The 23,513-nt window shown below is 45.2% G+C and overlaps 1 protein-coding gene across 3 annotated transcripts in view; it reads right to left on the bottom strand.

Annotated features, from left to right (window-relative positions):
- Positions 1 to 23,513, bottom strand: part of LOC128929670 (uncharacterized) — a 361,144-nt gene that overhangs the window by 259,629 nt on the left and 78,002 nt on the right. For all 3 annotated transcript variants that reach the window (XR_013526170.1, XR_008476490.2, XM_078348518.1), the window contains one exon: positions 22,598 to 22,822. Coding sequence is in view for 1 of the 3 variants with exons in the window: in XM_078348518.1 (XP_078204644.1) it covers positions 22,598 to 22,707 (110 nt within the window). In the remaining 2 variants the exon portion in view is untranslated. The remainder of the gene's footprint in view (positions 1 to 22,597; positions 22,823 to 23,513) is intronic.

Here is a 23,513-nt window from a genome sequence, read left to right as displayed (position 1 = left end):
GGGCGTGATTTCATCTTCACACCCCACCTCCCCGACTCCCATTGGCACTTCTCAAATTTGCACACAGTTCACTTGGGTCTTCTGAAAATACAGATTCTGACTCCTTTGGAACAGGGTAGGCCAGAGATTTTGCATTCCCCAACAAACTCAGGTAGTGCAGATGCTGCCTGCCCTACCTGAAAGCTGGCTCAGGGGGAGGAAGACTGAGTGAGGAGACCGGTGCCCCCGTCAGGGTCCTGGCAAACCAAGATGGCACATACAAGGGCTATTGAAGAGACTGTTTCTGGAGGGGCGAGCAGGTTAAGGGAACCAACAGGGTGAGTTAAAGACCCAGGAACTAGCAGCAGGAAGCTGTTAGCTGAAGCGGGAGGAGAAGGGGGTGTCTGGCCGTGGGAGAGGCCATCAAGGGAATCATCTCCAAGAGAATCATCTGGTACCTGTGCCTCTGCTAAAGGGGTACCCTCTCAGTGGTTGGCTTGTATGGTCTCCTGCATATGGTGTTCAGCTACACCCTGGCCTCTTCAGCAAGTAAAGCCATGCCTCCTCTGGGCACCTTGTAACCACAGTCTCAAGGATCCCACACCTCCAGGAACCTCCATGCTCTCCCACATGAAGCCACAGAAACTGATACCTCTTTTATGCCTTCCAATGGCTCAGAAAGCTGGAATGGGATGAGGGTGACCTGCGTCTTTCTCCCAGGCACACAATACTGTGGTCTCAGCTTGCCTCCTGCCTTAAAAAATCTCTGGACCCAAAATAGACAACACCTCTGTGGCCAAGCACATCTTCCAACTACAGGTAACCTGTGTGAAGCTTCCCTAAAGACTACCCAGATTCCACTTTGACAGAAGCTCCAAGACAGGCCCCAGGACTTCTGGAGCTCAGCAAGTGCCCAGAAGGAGAAAGCTGCCAGGCTCTTCGTGCTGCAGACACTTCCATGGGACCTAGTGATTTCCCTAGAAACCTACCTTGACTTCAAGGAAAGAGATACCACCCTCTACCATGGAACTCCCCCACCAGCACAGACTCCATGCACCAACACCAGCCACCAGACTTCCTGGGGATGGCAGTGGCTGGGTGGTGGCTGGTGTTTATAGGGCCTTGGAAGGTGTCCAACATTAATTTCTAGCACTCTCTTTAGAATATGAGAGCACTTAACACATTTCGTTTTCAACTATGGATCATAGTTGCACAAGAAAAGCTTCATGCATCATCTTACTACAAATGAAACCAGAACATGCCCATAGATGGATTGTTGACAGTGCTGATAAAAGTGTGGTTAGGAGGGGTGGCTGCACCTTCTCATAGATATGAGCTTTGGCTTTGGGTTTTACTGCAATTCTCACCTTTCCCACAACAGTAACTGAGTCTCATTACAAATACTGGGCATTTACTCTTCCCAAGGGCCTTGTGTGTGACGGATACTCAAATATTTTTTTATGTTTGTAATGCAACCCCATGTTCTTTGACAGATGGATCTTGAGCATGTGATTAGAAGTCATGGCTACAAAACCAGCTGGCGCCAATGGTCCTTCCTCCTCCATCTGAAGCAGTATTTCCTCAGACAGTCCACAGAGTTTGGGAGACATGGACAAGAAAGAGTTGAAGAAAAGGAGATCCCCACAACATCAGCTATACCAGCCAAATAGAGGCCATGGGAGGGGTGACAGATGTTGCTGTCAACACATCATCATGAGCATTGTGACACTAAGCTGACAGTGTGTCTATTCATAAGATTGACATATGAGGATCAAATCATACAATTGGGGAGGTTTTGTTATAAAATGATCTCAATACCTGCAATTTCTGCCAGGACCTCATCTCTCCACATATTGTTGGAAGGCATCTGATTCTGACTATCCTGGCCACTCCTAGTGGGTTTTTCTTCAAGCAGATTTTACAGCCTTCAGATTCCAAGAAGCATGATGTCCACTTTGCCAGTCCCTCCTAGTTGGTTATCCATGTTCCTAAGCACTGCACCCTATGTCCCAGGGGCACGTGGTGGCTATGGAAGGCCTGCTTTTCCATATCTGTTCAGCTGAGCATTCTCTCTGAGGAGAAGGATCCAATTTAAGTCTGGATTGCTGATGGTATTATAGTAACCATAATACCTAACGATCGTGGTGTGCTTACTGCGTGCCAGGCTCTGATTTAAGCACATTACACGTGTTATTTCACTTAACCCTCCAAGAATCATATGTTACATGTGCAGATTAGGAAACTGAGGCAGGAAGCTGGATAGAATACAATGACAAGCGACAGGGTGAATCACTGAGATGGTGAAAAAACAGAGATGAGGACTTGATGCATCTGCTTTCTACTCCAAATTTCTGTGGGTGGTCCTTTATGTTTTCCTCTCTGCTGACTAATAGATGATAAATAACATTGTATTTGTAACAAGAATCTCTCAGGTGTCCACACATGGTTCAAGCTCACTCTGTGCGTCTAACTCCAAGACTGCTTTAGAGAGCACCACACAACAGCATAGACCTCATAGTGATAAAAAACAAATAAGTCCCATGTGTGATAGCCAGAAATTGCTTTGCACAGTAAAGCGTGACTTTAATAAGCTTCAAATGTTGCAATCACATAATTTACAATGGATATATTCTAATAGCCACCATTTCTATAGCTCACACCCCGGCAAAAATTGTACAGCCTAATTTCCACTGGAAAAATAATTTTCTCTTTTGCAAATGGTCTCTAAATGAGAAAAGGCATTTGTATCAATTACTCAACATAAGAGACATAGTATTGATCTACAAAATGAATTCTAGAAGGGAGAGGGATTAGAAGAGAGAGAGAAAATAATTTAAGTAAATTGCATGCCGTGCCTGCCAAGAAAGAATCTGGATCCCAACAAGAAGAGAACCTATTTACTCCAAGGCAACTCACACCTCACACTCTCTTTCCACTGCTACTTGTTCAATTTCGCCTAACACCTAGTCCCACCACACTCATGTACATTATTTACTTATTGAGGCAAAGCCTACAATAGTGGAAATGGACACAGAAGTGTTGCTTAGGAAAAGGGGCATCATTTCAACAGCTGCAGACTGCGTGTTGGTTATCAGGACATTAAACCAAGCCGAAGGAAAAAGCAGCCATGGTACACAAGGACTGAGAGCCCTGCTCAGCCCAGCTGTGACACAAATGCAGTGACAAAGTACACTGGGAGAAGAGAGAAAAAACATCCTCCAAGGTTCTCCTGGACAGGAAGCGAGACCTCTCCATCCCCTCTACAAGCATAATTCGTGTGCTTTTCAAGCGCATTTCAATACAATGGAATCCTTGAAACCAAATTCCAAACAGTCTGAAAAAAGAAGATACTGACAGTTATGAGAACCAGAAATGTTATTTCTAGGCAGGTTCTGATTTTTTTTAGTTACTTGTTTTCATCTGTTCCGCACTATACCATACATATCACACATCTTACTGGAAAATAATGCATTGATTCTGAGGCCACACATCAATAAATCAATTCCTCCTAGACAAGATGCAGACAAATGAGCGCTGCAGGATGGGAGGAGCAGATGCCTGAAAGGGCTCGTGACCTAGCCCCACTCCCTCCCCAGCAAATTCTGTGACTCTCATTCTCTCGCCAAAGCCCTTTAAGCCTTGTTTAAAACAGCGTGGGTTTTTTTAGTATTTTATCTGTCTGTTTCAGGCCTAATTTTTCTACCTGAAATTATATCAAATGGAGCAAAAGGATTCTGCATTATAAATCTGTCTTTAAAAGCCTCCCTTGCAGGCAAGGTCCCTGCCAGAACCTCATGTGGTTATCTGGGGCCTTCTGACTGTTTTAGCCAATAGAATAGGTAGAAATGGGCAGGGTGCAATGGCTCGCACCTGTAATCCTAGCACTTCAGGAGGCCAAGATGGGTGGATCACCTGAGGTCAAGCATTCAAGACCAGCCTGACCAACATGGTGAAACCCTGTCTCTACTAAAAATACAAAATGAGCCAAGTGTGGTGGCCCATGCCTGTAATCCCAGCTACTTGGGAGGCTGAGGAAGGAGAATGACTTGAACCTGGGAGGCGGAGGTTGCAGTGACCCAAGATCATGCCATTGCGCTCCAGCCTGGGCAATAGAGTGAGACTCCATCTCAAAAAAGAAAAAAGAATAGGTAGAAATGTATACTGCATGTGAGAAAGACATGAATTTTTAAGGGCCAGAGACAGATTGAATAGTGGCCCCACCCCCATAAAACTTGGCTATCAGTGGAAATGGGGACTGAAGGACTCGCTCAGTCCATTCGGAATGCTGCAACAGAATCGCAGAGACAGCAATTAATGAAAAACAGAAATGCATTTCTCACTTCTAGGGCCTGGGAAGTCCAAGATCAAGGTGCCAGGATACGGTAAAGGCCTTCGTACCATGTCCTCACATGGCAGAAGGCAGAGGGCAAGAGAAAACAAACTCCCATCAAGCCCCCTTATAAAGGGACCTGATCCCGTCTACAAGAGAGCAAACCTCATGGCCTCTTCTCAAGGGTCCTACCTCTTCAAACCGTCACATTAGCAGCACCCGAATTTTGGAGGGGGCACATTCAAACCATAACAAGGATCAAAACAGTGAAGGCAGCAGAGACGAAGCTAGGACAGGAGAGAAAGCAGCAAAAGAAAGGGGAGCTCACAGACTGAAACTGGCACTTACGAAAAAGTCTGAGTTTTGAGGCAACCCAGGGAAAAGCGGAGTAGGTGATATTCCACGGTGGGAATAAAAGAAGAGCTGGTAAAAATGGACACTAGGCTAAAAATGCCTTTCTGTCATCACCATAGCCTAACTTGGGGCTGGGACACCATCTCGAGATCCAGCTATTCACAGATAAACCCTTTCAGGTAGTAATAGCCCATTGACAAAGTGTCTTCCTTTCCCTATCAGAAAGCAGGCCCCACAGGGAGTGGGGATGAGGGAAATGATGGGAGAGCCAGAAGTCTTCAGCGCACCTTAAAATGCTAGGGCATGAATGCTTTCACCAAATTCTCAGAAAGATCCGTCATTCAAAAGTTACTATTCTATACTCCTCGGCCATAATATGGAAGAAAATAACGGGCTTGGCAGCAACTTGGATGGAGCTGGAAGCCATTATTCTAAGTGAAGTAACTCAGGAATGGAAAACCAAATATCATATGTTCTCACTTATAAGTGGGAGCTAGGCTATGAGGATGCAAAGGCGTAAGAATGATATAATGGTCTTCGGGGATTCGGAGGAAGGGTAGGAGAGGCATGAGGGATAAAAAGCTGCTTATCGGTTATAGTGCACACTTCTCAGAAGTTACCACCAAAGAACTTATTCCTATAACCAAAACCCACCTGTACCCCAAAAACTATCGCAATTTTAAAAAACAACTACATGTGAAAAAAATAACTATTCTAACAATCCTCAAATAAGATTCCCTGCACCCAGCCTATCACTGATTCTCTCAGAATTCTCCTAACTAGGTGAATTTATCCAAAGGTCTTGATGGTTATGCAAACACCTACCTAGCAACACATACCATAGCAACACCTGGGTTGATGTGTCTTGAGCCTAGGAGGAGGTGGAATCTCCAGGGTTCACAGCTGAGAATGGGCACCATTACTGGACACGCCAGGGGAGGCCTAAGCTGTAAGGACACGCATCAGCATGGGTAGGCACAGTGGTGACATGGCCAGGAATTCACTGTAGGGACAGAGAGGCAGTCCAGTCTGGTGGTCGCAGCACATGGTAGATGGTCAGTGAGGGCACGGTCTCTATGGGTGACAGACCCCAGGAAGGGAGCTCTGCAGAGCATCTGTCAGCAGGTTGGGTTGCAGGATTCCTATGACCACAGCTGGGCGGGAGGCACACGTCAACACCAGGGAAGATCAACAGGGGAGATGCCACTGCGAGACCTGGGATGCTGGTAAATTACAAGGCAAGGACTCGAGAACAGAAATCAGCAATAAAAAAATCAAGGACCAGGGCTGGGACTCAGCCACAAGGCAGAATTCCAGAAAGGCAAACCCAGCAGCCCTACTGTAAACTCAACTCCAGAACACAGAGCCCCAAAAGTCAAGCTCATGAGTCTTTGCCCACAGTCAGGCAGGCCCTGGGAACAGGGAACAGACAGGGTTGGGCCAGCAGGAAGAAAAAGGCAGTTCCTGGTTCTGAGAAGTAAGAGATGTCAGGGTCTTGGAAATAAGCCCAGGCATAAGAGACAAAACCAACAGCTTTAGGGTTATTTTTTTTCTATATACTAAAATTACAGTCATGATGTTTAGAAAATCAGATAATAAACAAAAACACAAAGAAGAAAGCTGACCCATATTGATTATCCTAAGTGATATCCATCATTAACACCTCGATATGTAAACTTCCAGATTCTTCCTCCACATACACATATGTATATACACACACACATATACATTTGTGGGTTTTACATATCTCCATATGCAAATTTTATCCAGAAAATGTATTTATATGAACTGGCTCTGTCATGATCAGCTTTTTAAACTTAGCAATATATAATGCATATTTTTTCATTTCCATAAATATAGATCAATATCATTATTTCGCATAACTGGTATAGTATTTATTCTATACATGTAGCATAATGTGCTTTACAAATTCCCCAATGCTGAACATTACTTTCCACCTTTTTGAATTCATATATGGTGCTGCAGGAAACACCCTGTATGTTATTTCTGTGGCCTAATTTGTGAAAGTGAAATCATCAGATCGAAGTTCATTTTTAGTTGTTGTGTATGGAGCCAAACTGACTCCATGTAGCAGCTTGCAACCTCATGAATATTCATGTCAGAGGTCCAGATTCTGCCACCACCGTCTTTAACACCTCAAGGGCATCTATCACTTGGAATGTCACTTGTTTAGGTCATTCAGTAGGGGTCTCGGGTCACTTGTAGCTCCCTTCCCCCCAGGTAAGATCTCAATATGACACACGTGCAACTCACCAGAGCACAGACCCCAAGAACCTTGTAAATCATATCTTCTTGGGAAAAGGGATGTGTATTTACTCATTTTTACTTCCGTATTAAAATCTTTTCTTGGTAATTTTTAATATTCTACTTGAATATGACTTCTGTTTCTCACAATTCATATCAATGGGCCACCAAACAAATCTAAAAACATAAGAAAAAAATGCCTTACAAGAAACATTTCATATCACCCTCATTATTTGATTCCATTTAAGCAGTATCAATAGTCCTGGCCTTGTGCAAGCAGAGGCGCTGAGTCATGGCGATGAGATAAGAAGCCACATGCTACACTACATTTGGATTAGAGCTGCTGTGCGCTTTACACATAGACTGAGCTTATCACCAAGGTGGGTGCCATCCAACACATAAGCACAATTATGGGGGAGGGTGCACAGAGCTTCCCACAGCAATACCTAACTAGGATTTCAGAGAAGAGAAGAAGATACTCGGGGCGTGGGGGAAGGAAGACTACAAATTTATATAGACTCTCAAAAATATATATTTCATAGTCTCAAAGATTGTATGTTACTAATAGAAATGTTTCCATCTCAAATGTGACACTGGGTAAGAACTGGGAAGATAGGCATAGATGAATACAGACTCAATGAGGAAATACGCCAGGAAGTTTTTGAGTTCCTTAGTCCATGGAGGGCCCTGGTCTGTTGGAAGCTTTCACAAAACTGAAGAAAGCGAAAGAAACGGAGGGAAGGGAGGGAAGGGCAGGGAAGAGGAAGGGGAGGGGGGTAGGGAAGAGGAGGAGAGGGGAGAGGAGGGGAGGGAAGAGGAAGGGGAGGGGGAAGGGAAGAGGAGGAGAGGGGAAAGGAGGGGAGGGAAGAAGAAGGGGAGGGGGAAGGGAAGAGGAGGAGAGGGGAGAGGAGGGGAGGGAAAAAGAAAGGAAAAGAAAATGAAAGGAGTGAGATGCATCTAAGACAATACATTCAGGAGAAATAATCTAAGCCAGGATTTCATAGGGGCCAGTGACATAATAATAGGTATTCTGGGGAAAGACGGTTCTTTGGATAAATAATTTAAGGAAACACCTCATTTTCAATATCTCCCTCTCTTTCTAGAATATTCCCAATGCACATTATCATTTTTAAAATCTATAAGAAGTCTTTGATTAGGAAAATCATCTTTGTGTTTATTTAAAAACCCATTTATTTGTGTTTTTAAATTATTTGCATTTATTTAAAAACCCATTTATTTGTGTTTTATTTATTTATTAAAACCCCATCTATGTGTTGATTATTTAAAAACCCACTTATCAATGGTACCTAGTATGATCTCATAGAATACTAATGTTCCATGAACCATAAGCTAGTCTAAATTGCACATTTGCAACCATGGCCACCGGAATTCTTGTTTATAACCAATTGTATGATAGTAAACTGGCTCACCATTAAAAAAGAAAGAAAAGAAAAACCTCTTATTTGAAGTGTTTGCCAACTCCCATGGTGTAACTACTCCTACTGCAGCCGATTTGAAAGAAGGTTGAGTTTAACAACCAAGGAAGGTTTCAAGGAATGACACAGGCTATTTCTCAAAAGCCCAGGGTGTTCTGCCCTCCTGTACATCAAGCCAAACTATTAAACATGGCCATAGATGCAAGCAAAAAGCATTTCTCAATATTTACAGAGTTGATGATCCATAGTTCTTAGGAAAAAAGATGAGAGTAAATCTTTGTGAACTGGTCAATGAGTTACTTTCCCCATGACGTACCTCATTCTTTTCTGGTGACTGTCTCTACATAAAGATATTGGGAAACTAGAAGAAAGGCAACAAAAATAATAAAGATTACAGGAGCTTCTGTGTGAAAGCAGAGTCTGGAACAGTGAAAACTGAGACTGAATGGAGGCCCTCAAAGGCACTAAATGGTACATGAAAAGGGAGAACATTTTTTTTTTTTTTTTTTTTTTGAGACGAAGTTTCACTCTTGTTACCCAGGCTGGAGTGCAATGGCACAATCTTAGCTCACCGCAACCTCCGCCTCCTGGGTTCAGGCAATTCTCCTGCCTCAGCCTCCCAAGTAGCTGGGATTGCAGGCACGTGCCACCATGCCCAGCTAATTTTTTGTATTTTTAGTAGAGACGGGGTTTCACCATGTTGACGGTCTCAATCTCTTGACCTCATGATCCACCCGCCTCGGCCTCCAAAAGTGTTGGGATTACAGGCTTGAGCCACCGTGCCTGGCCAAACATTTTTTAAAATACCATTTGTTGATCAATTCTGTGTGTTCGGTGGTGATTATACACACAGAGACTTCAGGGAAGGCGTCTTCTGCCCGTGAAATGTTTTTAGGCATAAGTAGGAGCTTTTCAGATACACAAAGGAGAGGAGAGCATCTGAGGCACAGAGAACCCATAAATGCCCAAAAGTGTGAAAGAATCTGGTAGATATTTATTTCAAAATCAATTTAAAAATATACTCCCACATTAAATTAATGACAAAATATATTGAACTCATAGCCTTGAGTCAGCCACCTTGGGCTGAGCAAAACCAAAGTCAGTGCCATCAAACCCCTCTGATAGCAGAGACCATGAAAGGTGGTCATCGCATAGAGACACTACAGCTCTGCCCCAAATTTAAATCACCCTCACTGTGCAGCCTTGAGAAGGGAACACAGCATCTCTGGGCAGGGAAGATCTGTTCATTTCCCAGCCCTCCTCCTTGTCCTTTACCATCAGCGTCAGGTAGGCTGATGTCAAGCAGAGGGAAACCAAACTTCCCATTGACATGGTATGCATTTGAAAGCAAGCATTCCTTGGCTGTTTTCCAAAAAGAACTACTGGGAAGGGTTGTTTTTGTCATGCTATTGTCATGTTTTCAAAATGCTAGGCCTGAGAAACTTCTATTCTTCATCATGAGGACTTTAAAAATCAACTTTCCTGATATTGGATATGCTTTCTTTCAGCCTTCACTTGCCAGTTTCAAACACTGGGGTCCTGAACTCAGGGGAACAGAACTGCTGAAAACACATGACACAGCCCTCTCAGTCAGTTCCAGGCTGCTATGACAAAATACCGTAGACTAGGTAATTTATACGTCATAGACATTTATTGCTCACAGTTCTGGAGGCTGGGAAGTCCAAGCTCAAGGTGCCAGCAGGTGTGGTCCTGGCAAGGGCTGCTCTCTGCCTCATTGAGGCGCCTCTTGCTACAGAAGAGCAGGAGGGCAAGAAGGGACAGGCAGCTTTATCCAGAACCTCTCTTCTAAGGACATTAACCTTCCAGGAGGGTGCAGCCCTCCTATTCAATCATTGCCCCAAAGGTCCCACCTCTTAATCCCATCACATTGGAGATTATGTTTCAATATGAATTTTAAAGGGAAGTAAACACTCAAACCATAGTAAGATTTTTCCCTAACACATGTGTAAGCATGATGTAATTTGGGAGCAATCAAACAGTGTACCATTCCTATTGAAGGTGCACAAAAAATCTGGACTTGCCCTATTTTTAATCAGGAATGGGAGGTCTAAGTTATCAGGAGCTGCCCAATGAGACTGACACAGTTTCACGGGTCACATGGCGCTCAGCTGCACGGAGCCTCCAGGGGCTCAGACACTAAGTACACAAGATGTTCATGCGCCACAATTAGGATTAAATGAGCATATGGCAGAAGAAATCTGCTTGCAGGAGAAAAAAAAATGAAAACTAATATTGCAGGGCAAATGGTGCAAATTAGGCAGAGAGTCATTCGTGGGTCTTTGAACAGAGGGGTACCAACCTGAGGAACCACCACTAGGGAGCAGGGCGTGGCAGGAAGGTTCCTGGAATAAGGCTGCATGCGGAAGTTCAGATCATGATTAGTTCCTGCCTGCAGCTTAAAACTCCAACCATCCCGCTCCCTGGTGATGTGCGTGTCTCTTGCAATGATGCAGCAAGATGACTTGCTTTGAAGAAGCCATCCTTTAACTATGATTGAAAGATAACTTCCTAGAGAAGCAATGAGCAGCCAGTTTAATTTTTCACCTTCACTTACATTCAGTTGCTCCGGCTTTAGACAGGATTTCCCCAAATACTACTCACAAGCTGACACGTGGGTCATAGAGCCAGACAGCTCGTGGGTACTCCCTAATCAGGAGGCAGAATGGTCATGCAAATGAGCCCTCACTTCTTAAAGGCAGGGTTAAAGGCTTTGTAAAAGACTTCCTTTCTTAGGTCATTCTGTAGCCATCAAATTGGCCAGAAACGTGTTCCTGGTCTCCATTACTGGTAAACTTTGGCTCCTGGTTGGACTGTCAGGGAGCTCCAGGCTTGGACACAGTCATCCCAGCTCTTGTTAAGGAGACTTAGATGTCAAATCTGACACTCTTCTGGTCCAGTTTTCGTATACAAAGAAAATCAATTTTGCGGTGCCCGTTGCCAGTTCAAGTTCTTGACAATCATCAGGTTATTGACAGAGTCATATCATTAACCATGAGGAAGGTAAAACTCAGTGCAAACCCAGTATTACTACCTGAAGCACAATTGTAGTAACTACTCTCCAAAAGTGTCCCCCGCCCAATTAACCACAGCTCCCAATACGTATGCCCTTCTGCAGCCCTTCCAACATTCTGGCTGGCTGGCGTAGCCAGTAAAATGTGATGGAAGCAACACTGCATGACTTCTGAGGCAGGGTGCAAGTTTCTGCATTTGTCTCCTGAAAGATTTGTTTTAGAGAAAGCCACCTACAATGTAAGGAGCCTAAATACCCTGATTCTGCCATGCTATGAGGAAGCCCAAGCTAACATGTGGAGACAAAGTATGGAGAGAGGCCCAGGCAACCACAGTTGTTCCAACCATCCTAGTTGGGTGCCACTCATATGAGAGAAGTCATCTGGGACCCTAACCCAGACAGGCTTTCAGATGAATTCTAGTTATAGTCACCACCTGACTGTAAGCACATGGGACTCCAAGACAGAACTGCCCAGCAGAGCTCAGCCGACCCACAGAGCTGTAAGACACAATATATTGCTGTTTTATATGACTGAGTTATGCAGCAATAGATAGCAGGACCAACGTTCCCCTTAGATTTCAACCCAAGGTTTGAACACTATCTTGGAGTCGAAAGGCAAATGCATTTGCTCGTTGAACTGAGATTGTTCATTCAGAATGAAGCAGAGTATAACAGGAGGTAGCAGTGTCATACCATGAAGGGTAGCGGATTGCAGGAACTGGTACCATCTGAGCCACCATCATTGCCTGAAAGACCGGACAAAACTCATCCACAATCACAGCTCTCCCACACCCTCCTAAGTTTGAGGAAGGACTCACTATTGCCCAGCATGCTTTCCTCTGAAAGTCTGCCTGAAAACTTCGTACTCATCATTTAAGTTGTAACCTCAATGCTTCCTCCTCCAACAAGGCTTCCTGCCCTTTTCAGGCGGCCTTACCCCTGACTCACGTCTGACTTTCTACCAAGCATCTTAGAGCCCAATCAGTTGCCCGCTGCTGTCTTATGGCTGCCTGCCTGCATCTTTAGTGCCAATGAAGCAGGGCCCCTGAGGGCACGGACAGTACCTGTATTGGTCTCCCAGGCTGCAGTCAGAGACAACCACAACTGGAGGAATTCAACCACGGAAATGAATTTCTCACAATTCTGGAGCCCAAAAGTGGAGATCAAGGTGTGAGTAGGGTTAGATCCTTGTGAGGCTGTGTGAAGTCCCTTCCAGGCTCCCTTCTGCCCATGGAGATGGCTTTCTCCCTGTCTCTTCACACCAGCATCTCATCTCCTGCTATGTGTGTCTCTGTTCAAATTCTCTTCTCTTAAAAGGACACTGGGCATATTGGATTAGGGCCCATCTTAGACCTCAATTTTAACTGAATTGCCTCTACAAAGACTGTGTTTTGAAACACAGTCAATTCTGAGGTATTTGGGCATTGGGATTCAACACATAGATTTACTTGGGGTGGGAGCAGTTCAGACCACAGCAGAGGCTTATTCTTCCTTGTGATCCCAACTCTTAGCCCTCAGAAGGAACCAACCCTGCTCACACCTGAATTTCTACTCCAGCCTCCAGAATTTTGAGAAAATCAGTGTCTGCTGTTGAGTCTGTCAGGCTGCGGCTCTCTCTAACAGAAGTCTGGGAGATTAATACTGGTACCATCCCTGCCCTCAAGGTTCCCACTGAACAGGTGCTAAGGATGCAGGCAGGACCCATAAGACAATAGAGGGGACTCGATGAACTATAAGAAGCTTGGTAGAAAGTCAGACGGAGGTCTTAGCAAGTAGGTGCTCTAGGAGGGAAGAGGAGTAAGGAGGAAAGCCTGCAAGGGAGAGGCAATGAGACAGAGGGTGAGAGAGAGAAAGAAGGGCAGAGGGGTGAGGACTCAAGGTGGCACAGCAGGAACAAAACCACCTGGTCAGAGTTTGCTGAGACTTTGAAAAGGCGGCTCCTAGACTTCTCAGACATGATCTGAAAGAATAAGAAATAATAATAACAGTATAGAGAGTATAGAGAAAAGAATGTTGGCAAGAGTGGAAAGTGGTTAGGAGTGTGAGTAGAAGAGCAGAGAGGAGGCAGGGAAGAGATGCTACGAATGGGAACCCAAAGCTGCTGTCCCCAGCACACTGAGTGCAGGAATCACATAAAATGCCACCAGGGAAAGGGATGAAATCTAATCCTCCCACCTTGACTACCAGACTAGAAAGCACTAGGAGAATAGACGCACAGGAGAAAATAGAAAGAAAGAAAGTGGACGGACAGGACTCTGACTCAAAATACCAGAATTTCCTATGAGCACCAAAATGGAAACATATCTATACAAACCTGCACGATTATACGCATAGGAATATATGTCATCAGAGCACGAGCACATTGTGCTATTCATAGCTTTGCCGCGTTTCATTTAAAATAATATCAAAGCCAGGCATGGTGATTCACGCCTGTAATCCCAGCACTTTGGGAGGCCAAATGAGCTCAGGAATTTGAGACCAGCCTGAACAACACAGCAAGACCCCAGTCTCTACAAAACATTCAAAAATTAGCCAGATCTGGTGCTGTGCACCTGTAGTCCCACTACTCAGGAGGCTGAAGTGGGAAGATCACTTGAGACCAGGAGGTTGAGCTGCCATCACGCCACTGCACTCCAGCCTGAGCAACAGAGTGAAACCATGTCTCAAATAATGATAATATCAAGAAATATTCCTAAATCATGTGCCTAATTATTAGTAAAGAATGTAAATATTTAGAAATGTGATGAACAAGATGAGGAAAATCCAGCTTCACCTCTGACTTTAATTCTATGAGAGAAAAACATTGACTTCACATGTGACAATTATGTAGATATTTTATAAACATAGCACCAAGTAAACATCTTGATCCCTACACCACCTTCTTCCCAAAATTATTTAGGTTGTTAAAAAAAATTGTTAGGGAAATATTCTTCGTGAGTCACATAATCTATTACCACTTTGCAAAGGGCTCTAGCACACCCACAGATGTTTAAGCAACATGCACGCTTATGTCAGTCTACAGCATGCAACATGGGTTCTTTATAAACAATATATTCTTTAATGAAACCCCCTAGTCCACTTAGAAAAGATGATTTTAAACCCATCAGTAGCCACTATAGAGAGTGTTTGGAAGCCTTCTACACTAAAGTGCAAATAGACTATTTTCTGAAAATAACACTCCTCCAGTTATCCTGGTGCTGGAGAATCAGGCACAGGATAGGATGGAGCACGTGGAGAAAATATTCTGGTTAAACGTAGTCCAGAAGCCAGGGGAGGTGGGAGGTGGGGAGAAGATAGTGATGCGCTTAGAAATTCCCTGCTTCTTATCATTAAAGTGCTCTCTGCTCACCTCCTACATCCAAATCAAACTGGCGGGATTGGCGTCAGCGTCTGCAAACCGGTATTGTCTGAGTGGTGGGCAGCTGGAACCCCCTGAGCGTCTTCTCTTGTCAGGGATGAATCAATCATCTCGAAAGATGTCAGCATCTGCCCAAACCATTTTATATTAGAATAAATGGCAGATGGTGGTGTTTTTATATTTAATCAGTTCCACCAAATGCAGTTTCATCTCTTATAAAATGAAACCATCTGCAGCGTGTAGGTGCACAGAGCTTGCTAAATGCCCACCGTTGAGCCCTGTCACTGAGAGGTAGAGCTGGACACACAAACGTTTGCTGACATTAGGCACAGTAAGCCCAGAAATCCTTTAAAATAAAGCCCCCCGTTTTTAATAAATACTAGCGCGTAATCATGCTAAATATTTCTGATTGATGTGCCCTCCATATGCAGCTCCAAGCAGAGGTTTTTCTTTCATGCCCAGTATCGCTTTCAAACATTTCTGGAAGCCTCTCATTCTAAAATGCCTGAAAATATTCTCATCACAAAAATTGTGTGTGTGTGTGTGTGTGTGTGTGTGTGTGCCTATAAATCGTCTTTACAAGCATTTTCTCTTTACTTTGACATGAATTATTTCAGAGCAGGCTGGCTACGGCTGCCACAGTAGTCAACTTCACACACACATACACACGCCCACAACAACAATATAAAATACCATTAACACTTACATTTGTATATCACCATTTGGGTGGGTTCTGGCCAGATGTAAAAACAAAAAAAAATGAACTACTTATTTCAAAATGCTGGCAGATGGAACCCCTACATTTTTGGCCACAGAAAGCAGCGAGCAATCTTACCACAAGCAGGACTTTCGATGCTTTATTTCTTCTAGAAGGGGAAGGCAGGGTCAGCATAATGGGGTCCCGAAAGGGAGCTCTGTTCTCACCGTGAGTGCTGGCTGGGCCCCCTCTCCCCAAGATGCAGAAGGCTCCAAAGCCAGGTGATCAGGAGCCCTTGGTACTGGAAATGGAGGAAGCAGCATGCTTTTCACATCAGACTTGTATAGTCAGCAGGTGAGATTACATTCAACCTGGTGATGTCCTTCTATTACTGTTTGGAACTTTGACCAGCTCCAACCTCTCAGAGCCCAAAGTCCTGAGCTTGGCCTCCAGAGCTCCTCTGACCTGGCCCCAGCCTGCTTCACTCTCTGGCTCTGCTTCCTGAACTGCCCATCACAGACATGTTCAACACGCCTTATTTTATAAAACAGGTGTCCCGCAAACCCCCTTGGATGAATCCTCAGGGATCTGGGCCTCAGCATCGTTCCTATCAATAGGTGTCCTAGAACTTACCATGTGCAGTCTACTTCTATTGTCGAGGAAACAGTCTCTTACCCATTCACAGATGTTCCTATAGAAATTAGAACATAAAGTCTCTTAGAATATAGTGCTAGAAAACATAGGTTTAACAGTGCCTTCCTTAGTGGAGAAATCTTTATTGCCACTGAAAACCTGATTTGCTCTGAAATGTCACAGGTTCTCTCTTTGTTCTGGCTTCCAGGAACCTCAGGGTTGAATGTGATGTCAAAGCCTCCTTACTATGACCACCCTCATGTCTTATCCTCTGCTTCTGGCTTTATTCCCCGAAGCTTCTATTTCATCTTTTGTTAAATGTAGCGAGTTCTCATTATTGCTACTCTTTGGGTTGGTTGATGTTCCATTTGCAGTGTATTAAAAGTGAATCTGTGACTGAGTATTTCAAGATATAAAGAAGCCTCAGATGCTTTTGCATGTAAATCATATAATAAAATTCAAAGGTTTAGATTTGATTTCTTTTAACCTGGGTATGTGTTTTATGAGAGTGGGGGTGGGGAGAGAAATTAAAGGCATTCCACTTTGACAGTGGCAGTGACATGATATGATGTGGAAGTATGTCCCCTCTAAATCTCAGGTTGAAATGTGATCCCCAATGTTGCAGGTGGGGCCTGATGGGCGGTGACTGGATTGTGGGGTGGATCCCTTGTGAATGGCTTAGCAGCATCCCCTTGGTGATGAGTGAGTTCTCACTTAGTTTCTGCAAGATCTGGTTGTTTAAGAGTGTGTCACTTCCTCCCCTGCCCTCCCCACTTGTGCTCATTGTGACCATGTGATGTGTCTGCTCCCACTTCACCTCCTGCCATGATTGGAAGCTTCCTGAGGCCTTACCAGAAGCAGATGCTGGCACTATGCTTCCTGTACACCCTGAAAAACCATGAGCCAATGAAACCTCTTTTCTTTATAAGTTAACTAAATGCCTCCAGTATTTCTTTACAGCAATGCAAGAGCAGCCTCACACAGGCTGTCTTTAGGCATCAGGAGTCTGTCCTGACTCCTGGGCATGAGCCCTGCAGCTCAGCAGGTGATCTTCTGCACACACTGAAGGGTCGAGAAGGCAGCCAGGGATCAAACAAGCCTGCGAGGGAAGAAACGCGGAACAGGGAGATAAAACTCCTTCCTTCTGGGAAAACAGTTTTGTTCAAACTGTATAGGGAAGAAAATAAGGAAAGGGGAATGGTTGGGTTGGAGGAGTTGGTCAGTGTTGAACTGACTGGACAGCAAGCAGGTTGTAGGACCCACAGTGACTGTTCTTTCTCCTGGTAGACTCCATTGCAACTTCCGCCCAGCAGCCCTGCTGTCCACTCCATTGCAACTTCTGCCCAGCAGCCCTGCTGTCCACTCCATTGCAACTTCCGCCCAGCAGCCCTGCTGTCCACTCCATTGCAACTTCCGCCCAGCAGCCCTGCTGTCCACTCCATTGCAACTTCCTCCCAGCAGCCCTGCTGTCCACTCCATTGCAACTTCCGCCCAGCAGCCCTGCTGTCCACTCCATTGCAACTTCCGCCCAGCAGCCCTGCTGTCCACTCCATTGCAACTTCTGCCCAGCAGCCCTGCTCTCCACCTTCATCCAGTGAAAATCAGCCAGAGAATCTCATCACCTTGGCCACAGTCAAATGAGTAAGCCTGTGCCCAGGAAAGACCAGTGGAATCGTTCCTCAGAATGTGATGTAAGGATACTTGGAGGAAGTGTCATTCCCCGGGGGGGAGTCTGCTGCTGTGGCTGCCAGGTCTATCCCTAAAGGGAGTGCATCTGCAGGCCAAGATCAAGAGGGAAGCTGAAGCTCACAGAACCTGAGTTTCTGTCACTTGCATCTGAAAGGATTCTGACTCACAGTCTCATTTTACAAGTCAGGGGAGAGAAGCCCAGACAGGTGAAGGAACTTCTTGTGGTCACCTAGCAAGGGGTCTGGGGCTCCCAACCCTGCTCAGGGCTATCCTGGCTGCACCATGCCACTGAGTTCCCGTGTGGGCTTCGAAGTAAGCAGTGCCCTATGTTCAGAGTTCACTCCCAGGAAGATGAAAGACTGCAGTCTTCAATGAGTTCCCTCTCAGTCCCCTTCATCCTTGTCCTTTCTCCTCCCTTATCCTAAATTAACAGGGAAGAAAAAAACTACACGACTATGTGCACTCTGAAAACCTACCAAAAGTGGGAACTCAGGCATTCCCCTGAACCCTGCTCCTGGCTGGTACTCGTTAAGACGTTCCCATTTTTTTCAGTAAGGAGGAGCTTACATGCTGAGATTCCAGGGGTGTTAGAACAATGATTCATGTTTGTCTCAGCCTCTCTGTTGCCGAAAACCCTCAACTGCTTTGCAAAATTGATACCTGCCATTCTCTCCATGGAGAAGAGAAAAACAGTGAGAAGGAAGCAGAGGTTTTTCTCCCAGGTTCTCTTTCACAGCTGCACAGGGAGGTGGTGTCTTGATTCACTCCATGTTGGGGGGAGCCTTGGGAGCAACCCCTGACCTACACCCCATTTAGTGACCATGCCAGGGGGTGAGTTACTTCCTGCTGTGAGCCTCCTTCTTTTTCACCCATAAAATGGTGGTAATAGGAATGCGGTTCAGTGAAATCCTGTATTCAGAGCACCCAACACAGGTCTTGGAATGCTGCGGGTCCTGAGTTAATGTTAATTTCCTCCTCCTTCCTATCTCTGCTGATGAGGAAAAGAGTGTTTCCTGTGATACACCAGTCTGCCTGCTCCAAGTCAGCCACACAGAATTATCATATCTTCTCATACATAAATATACATCGGATGAATGGTGTAACATTATTAGCATAATGAATATTCTAAATATGGCTCTAACATTAAAGCTGGCACCAAACATTAATCTCTAGGGAATACCAACTGCCAAGGGTGTAATTACCAACCTGTGATGGGGGTGCACAGAAGGGACTGGGCTTGTGAAATCAAGGAGCCATCGCATTTTTCAAAACACAGGAGGAAATCAATTACAATAGAGCATTCACACATACACACACACACACCCCCCCCACATGTACCACACACAAACCACACGCACCACACACCACCATCCCACCATTCTGATATCATTTCTTTTTATATCACATTACTGAAATGACCAAACAGGTGAATGCCATAAGTTTAACTAATACTGCTGACAGAAGATTGGAGCTAGCTAGGAAACGTCCCCTATTTCTCCAACAACGGCCCAGGTTTTTAGAATAATAGTCGCATTTCCTACTTGGGGATGTGAGGTGTAGGGAGGTTAAGTAACAATAACCATAACCAAAACAAAAAGTAACACCTTTAAGTGTTTTTTATCAGCAACATTTCTTGAGTGATTTACACAAATTACAGTCATTATCACTCCTGTCACATTCCATGACACAAACACTTAGCAAAAGTCATTTGGCGAAACTTTGGTGGTGCCAGAGTGAAATCACCATTGTCTTGGAAATGCTAAGAAACCCTTTCCAATGTCCAAGCTCACACAGGTCCATAGTCAGGAAACTGCAATTCAAACCCAACTACAGAATATGGCAAAGTCTACACTCTAGACAATCATTTCTGCCATTCAGCAATTAATGTGACATGATTTCTTATGGTTTCTGGAAAATAAAAGAAATATGGGCTCAGCCTGTTGTGTAACTGAACTGGTGAACTCTGATCCAAGAATTTCTGACAAGCAGGGCAGTCTGTCCCAGGCATTGTCAGGAACCAGACTTGGGTCAACAACTCAGATGGGAATAAATAAGGTCACAGCTACATTTTAGAAGACAAGAATATAGGCAGAAGAATGTGCAGATGAGGCTAGGGTGTTAACACTCGGAGATGCACGCATGTCTCAGCCATCTCATCAGGAACATAGGCCTGGCTTTGTCTGGAGTTCAGGGTTGAAAGCCCAGCTTGGCCACATCCTTATTTGTTTTCTGTAATGCACCTGAGCCCACTCTTGACCTCAGGCATCCAAGGCCAACTGAGGTCCAGAAGCCTAAGCCTTGAGTAGATATAGTACCTGCTCAGTTATAGAAAGCCTGTGTGCCATGCATCCTCATGCCCCACGGGCGTCACGTGCTGGGCCAAGTCCGGGTCCCACTGTGTGTTTCAGCACTGGAGACTGTGGAGGGCAGAGCATCTGAGAGCCAGTGTTTGGACCTCCTTTGGGGTTTCAAATGGGAGCCTTCATAGCCACAGAAGCCAGTCATGTGTCTCTCTACACACTAGGCCTTTGCTTTCCCCAAACTCCAGTCAATCCTGCCATCAATGTGTCCAGTCACTCATGTACTGACGTGTTCACTGTTCAGTGCACATCCTCGACAGGTGGGGTTGCTGACCCTGCCCTGGCTCTGGGAATGAGCATGCTATCCTGTCATCCTCTGGGGTTTGATGAGGGTCACAAGTGATTAAAGCCCATTGGATTTAAGCCTGAACACTTGCTGCTGGGGGTGACATGGAAGCAGCCTGAAAACAAAGTCTCAGAGGAAGCCAGAGCCATGCAATGCAGAGAGCAAACAGGTCCGATGATGCCAGCCAACCCAGCTCTCCGTTCCCAACTCCCTGGCACATTTCACTAAGCAAAGCCATTAAAGCCCTTCCTCCATCCTTTTTTTTTTTTTAACTTTAAATGTGCTTGAATTAGGTTCTTGTCATTGCTTCTGGAAGAATCCTAACTTATAAATCAGCCTTCAAGGCCCAGCTCACGGCCCACTTCCTCCACAGAACTCTTCACTCCATGAAAGGAGAAAGCAGCCCCTGCCTTGCTGTCATGTGGACTGCGAGCCATGCCACCACGTGCTTCCTCCTAATGCCTTCTCAAACAATGCTGAGCTCCTCAACCAGGAAGCCTCAGTTTTATATTCTGTGATGCCACAGGACCCGAGAGTGCTGAGTAATAAATGCTCAGTAAATAGACTTCCCGCTTGTTTACTGTCTAGCATACACTTAGCTGCTCTGCTTTCATTCCATAGAATTTTTCCCAAAGCAATCCCTAGCTGTCCCCTCACCATCTTTTAAAGGCAACGTTCCTCAAATGAGACATATTCATGCTTTGACCCATGTATATTTCCTTTAATGCTTAATATGTGTGGGATATTGGTGCTGGGTACAGGTGGCACAGGCATCCATGTGTCCTTGTGGCCTAGTTGGCAAAACAAGTGGCCCTCAGTGTGAGAAACATCATGGCAGAGGATGAAGATGCTATGAGAACCTGCAGGAGGAAGCACCACCTCGAACTTAATTTTTTTTTTTTTTTAGATGGAGTCTAGCTCTGTCACCCAGGCTGGAGTGCAGTGGCCCAATCTCAGCTCACTGCAACCTCCACCTGCCAGGTTCAAGCAATTCTCCTGCCTCAGCCTCCTGAGTAGCTGGGATTATAGACGTGCGCCACCTTGCTCAGCTAATTTTTTATATCTTTAGTAGAGACGGGGTTTAACCATAGTGGCAAGGCTGGTTTCAAACTCCTGTCCTTGTGAGCCACCTGCCCCGGCCTCCCCAAGTACTAGGATTATGGGCATGAGCCACCACACTCAGCCCCCACCACCTCTAACTTTGATACCAGCTGTCACGTGGCTGCTGAATGCAGGACTAGAGAAAGGATCTGGGTGTACAGACAGGTGAGGATGAAAAGAGGCTAAGGAGCTGATCAGGAAAAATTAGCACGCTGTTTGTATAGGGGAACATATATTGAAATCCATCTGTCATGGTCTCCAAGGAAATTCTGCAATATAATATCAGTATATAAATATAAGACATCATAAATAAATAAGTTTGACAAATACTCACAGAATTGGCAATTTGTTACCAGAGGCCACAAACTCATGGCTCCCTTCAAATTTTAATTTAAAAACTCACAAATGCAGGGAAAACATCTGCATTGTATTTCCAGAAGAATACAACCCTGCGACCCCCAGAATCTTATATTCTCAGTTTCCCAGGGAACCAAATCAAAGGAATCTATCTTGATGTGCCTCCTCTCTGTGAAATATTATAGCAAATTCATTTCACAATGCTTATAAAATCCTATATATGTTAAGCAATATGTTAGATGACAATAATTCAGTGGTCTATGCTCCCAGAACTTCTAATCTGATGGCAGATTGAATCAGAAAACATTCACTGGTCACTCGCTATGCACTGTGAACTGATGATCATTTATATGGAATGCCGCTGTCAGTAATGACAGCCTGATTATGCTGACTGTGCATTGCCTTGCTGTGTATATTGTAATATTTGCCTATCTAACACCTATGGCTTCTACTTTGGGGAAAAGGACCATGCTGACCTTTTAGGGTCCTCTCAAGCCCTCTCAGTCCAGATAGCATGGGCGGGGCTGGCAAGCAGTCCTGACTCCTAGAAAGGACAGGGTGCCCAGACCAAGACAATGAGAGCATTCCATCACTCTGTCCACAGCCACTGGGTCAAGGGAGAATGTGACCCAATATGGGCCGATTAGAGTCAGAGCATCGGCCTCCAGAATGCTGGAGACAAAACAGGAGACTGAAGATTGCTTTCCATTGGCTTACTGACCTGAGAGGATGGAAGCCTGAAATCTCCTGGATCCGCCATGAGGGGAGCATGCCCCTGAGTGTGAAGCCGCAGGGAGAGGACAGGTTCATCCCGGTGATTTCAGTAACCATCGCTCTAGTTCTGCTCGCTGGAACCAGACGGTTCTGCCCCGACACTTTTCAATTGCATCAACCAAAAAATTCCCTCCTTTCTATAGCTTAAGCTATAGAAAAGAATTGCTGTCACCTGCAATCAAAACGCCTTAATTAACACTATGTTGAATCCACTCAACGCTGGGGTAATCAATGAAGGCAAGAGCCATGTTTCTTTTCCCGTGTCCTCCCCTGGCCCTTGCCCAGTGCTCCCTGCAGGACCCATGCAGCAAGGAGAACGAACAACCCCAGTTATTTTACAGGGTAATTCACACCATGTTCATGGAGCAGGACCCACACCCAGGTTCAAAGTGTCCCAGAAAACGGGTGTCAGTGACTGAGTCTAGAGGCCATAAAGTTGGTTCTTAGCTTTGTGACTTCTCCCCAGGGTAAGCTGGCTCTGGGAAACTAATAGACTCAGACAAAACTCACAGGAGAAGGATTAAAGCACATGGTAATTTGCTAATAATCATAGTAGCTGCCAGTCATTGAACAGTTACCATGAGACAGACTCTAGGCTAGACGTTTACACATCTCATCTCTGTTGTTGTACCATAGGCTTTGGGAAGAAAAAAACATCCCTCATCCGTCTTCTCTTTCAGAAAGGGTCATGCCGGCCAAGGATGGCTTTGTAGGCAGATACCATCTGCCAATGCAGCCTAAGCAGCAGGTCCCTTACTTGATGAGGTCCCTTGCACGGCCCTGCGTGCTGTCCTTGGAGGGCGAGGAGGAAGTGTGCAGCTGTGCCCCAGCCTGGGGTGTTCCTCTTCCCCCTGGTGATGGTC

This window comes from Callithrix jacchus, chromosome 14 (assembly GCF_049354715.1).
Source record: "Callithrix jacchus isolate 240 chromosome 14, calJac240_pri, whole genome shotgun sequence".
Taxonomy (NCBI): Eukaryota; Metazoa; Chordata; class Mammalia; order Primates; family Cebidae; genus Callithrix; species Callithrix jacchus.
Note: the sequence above shows the minus strand (reverse complement) of the source record. Positions and strands in the feature narration are given on the sequence as shown.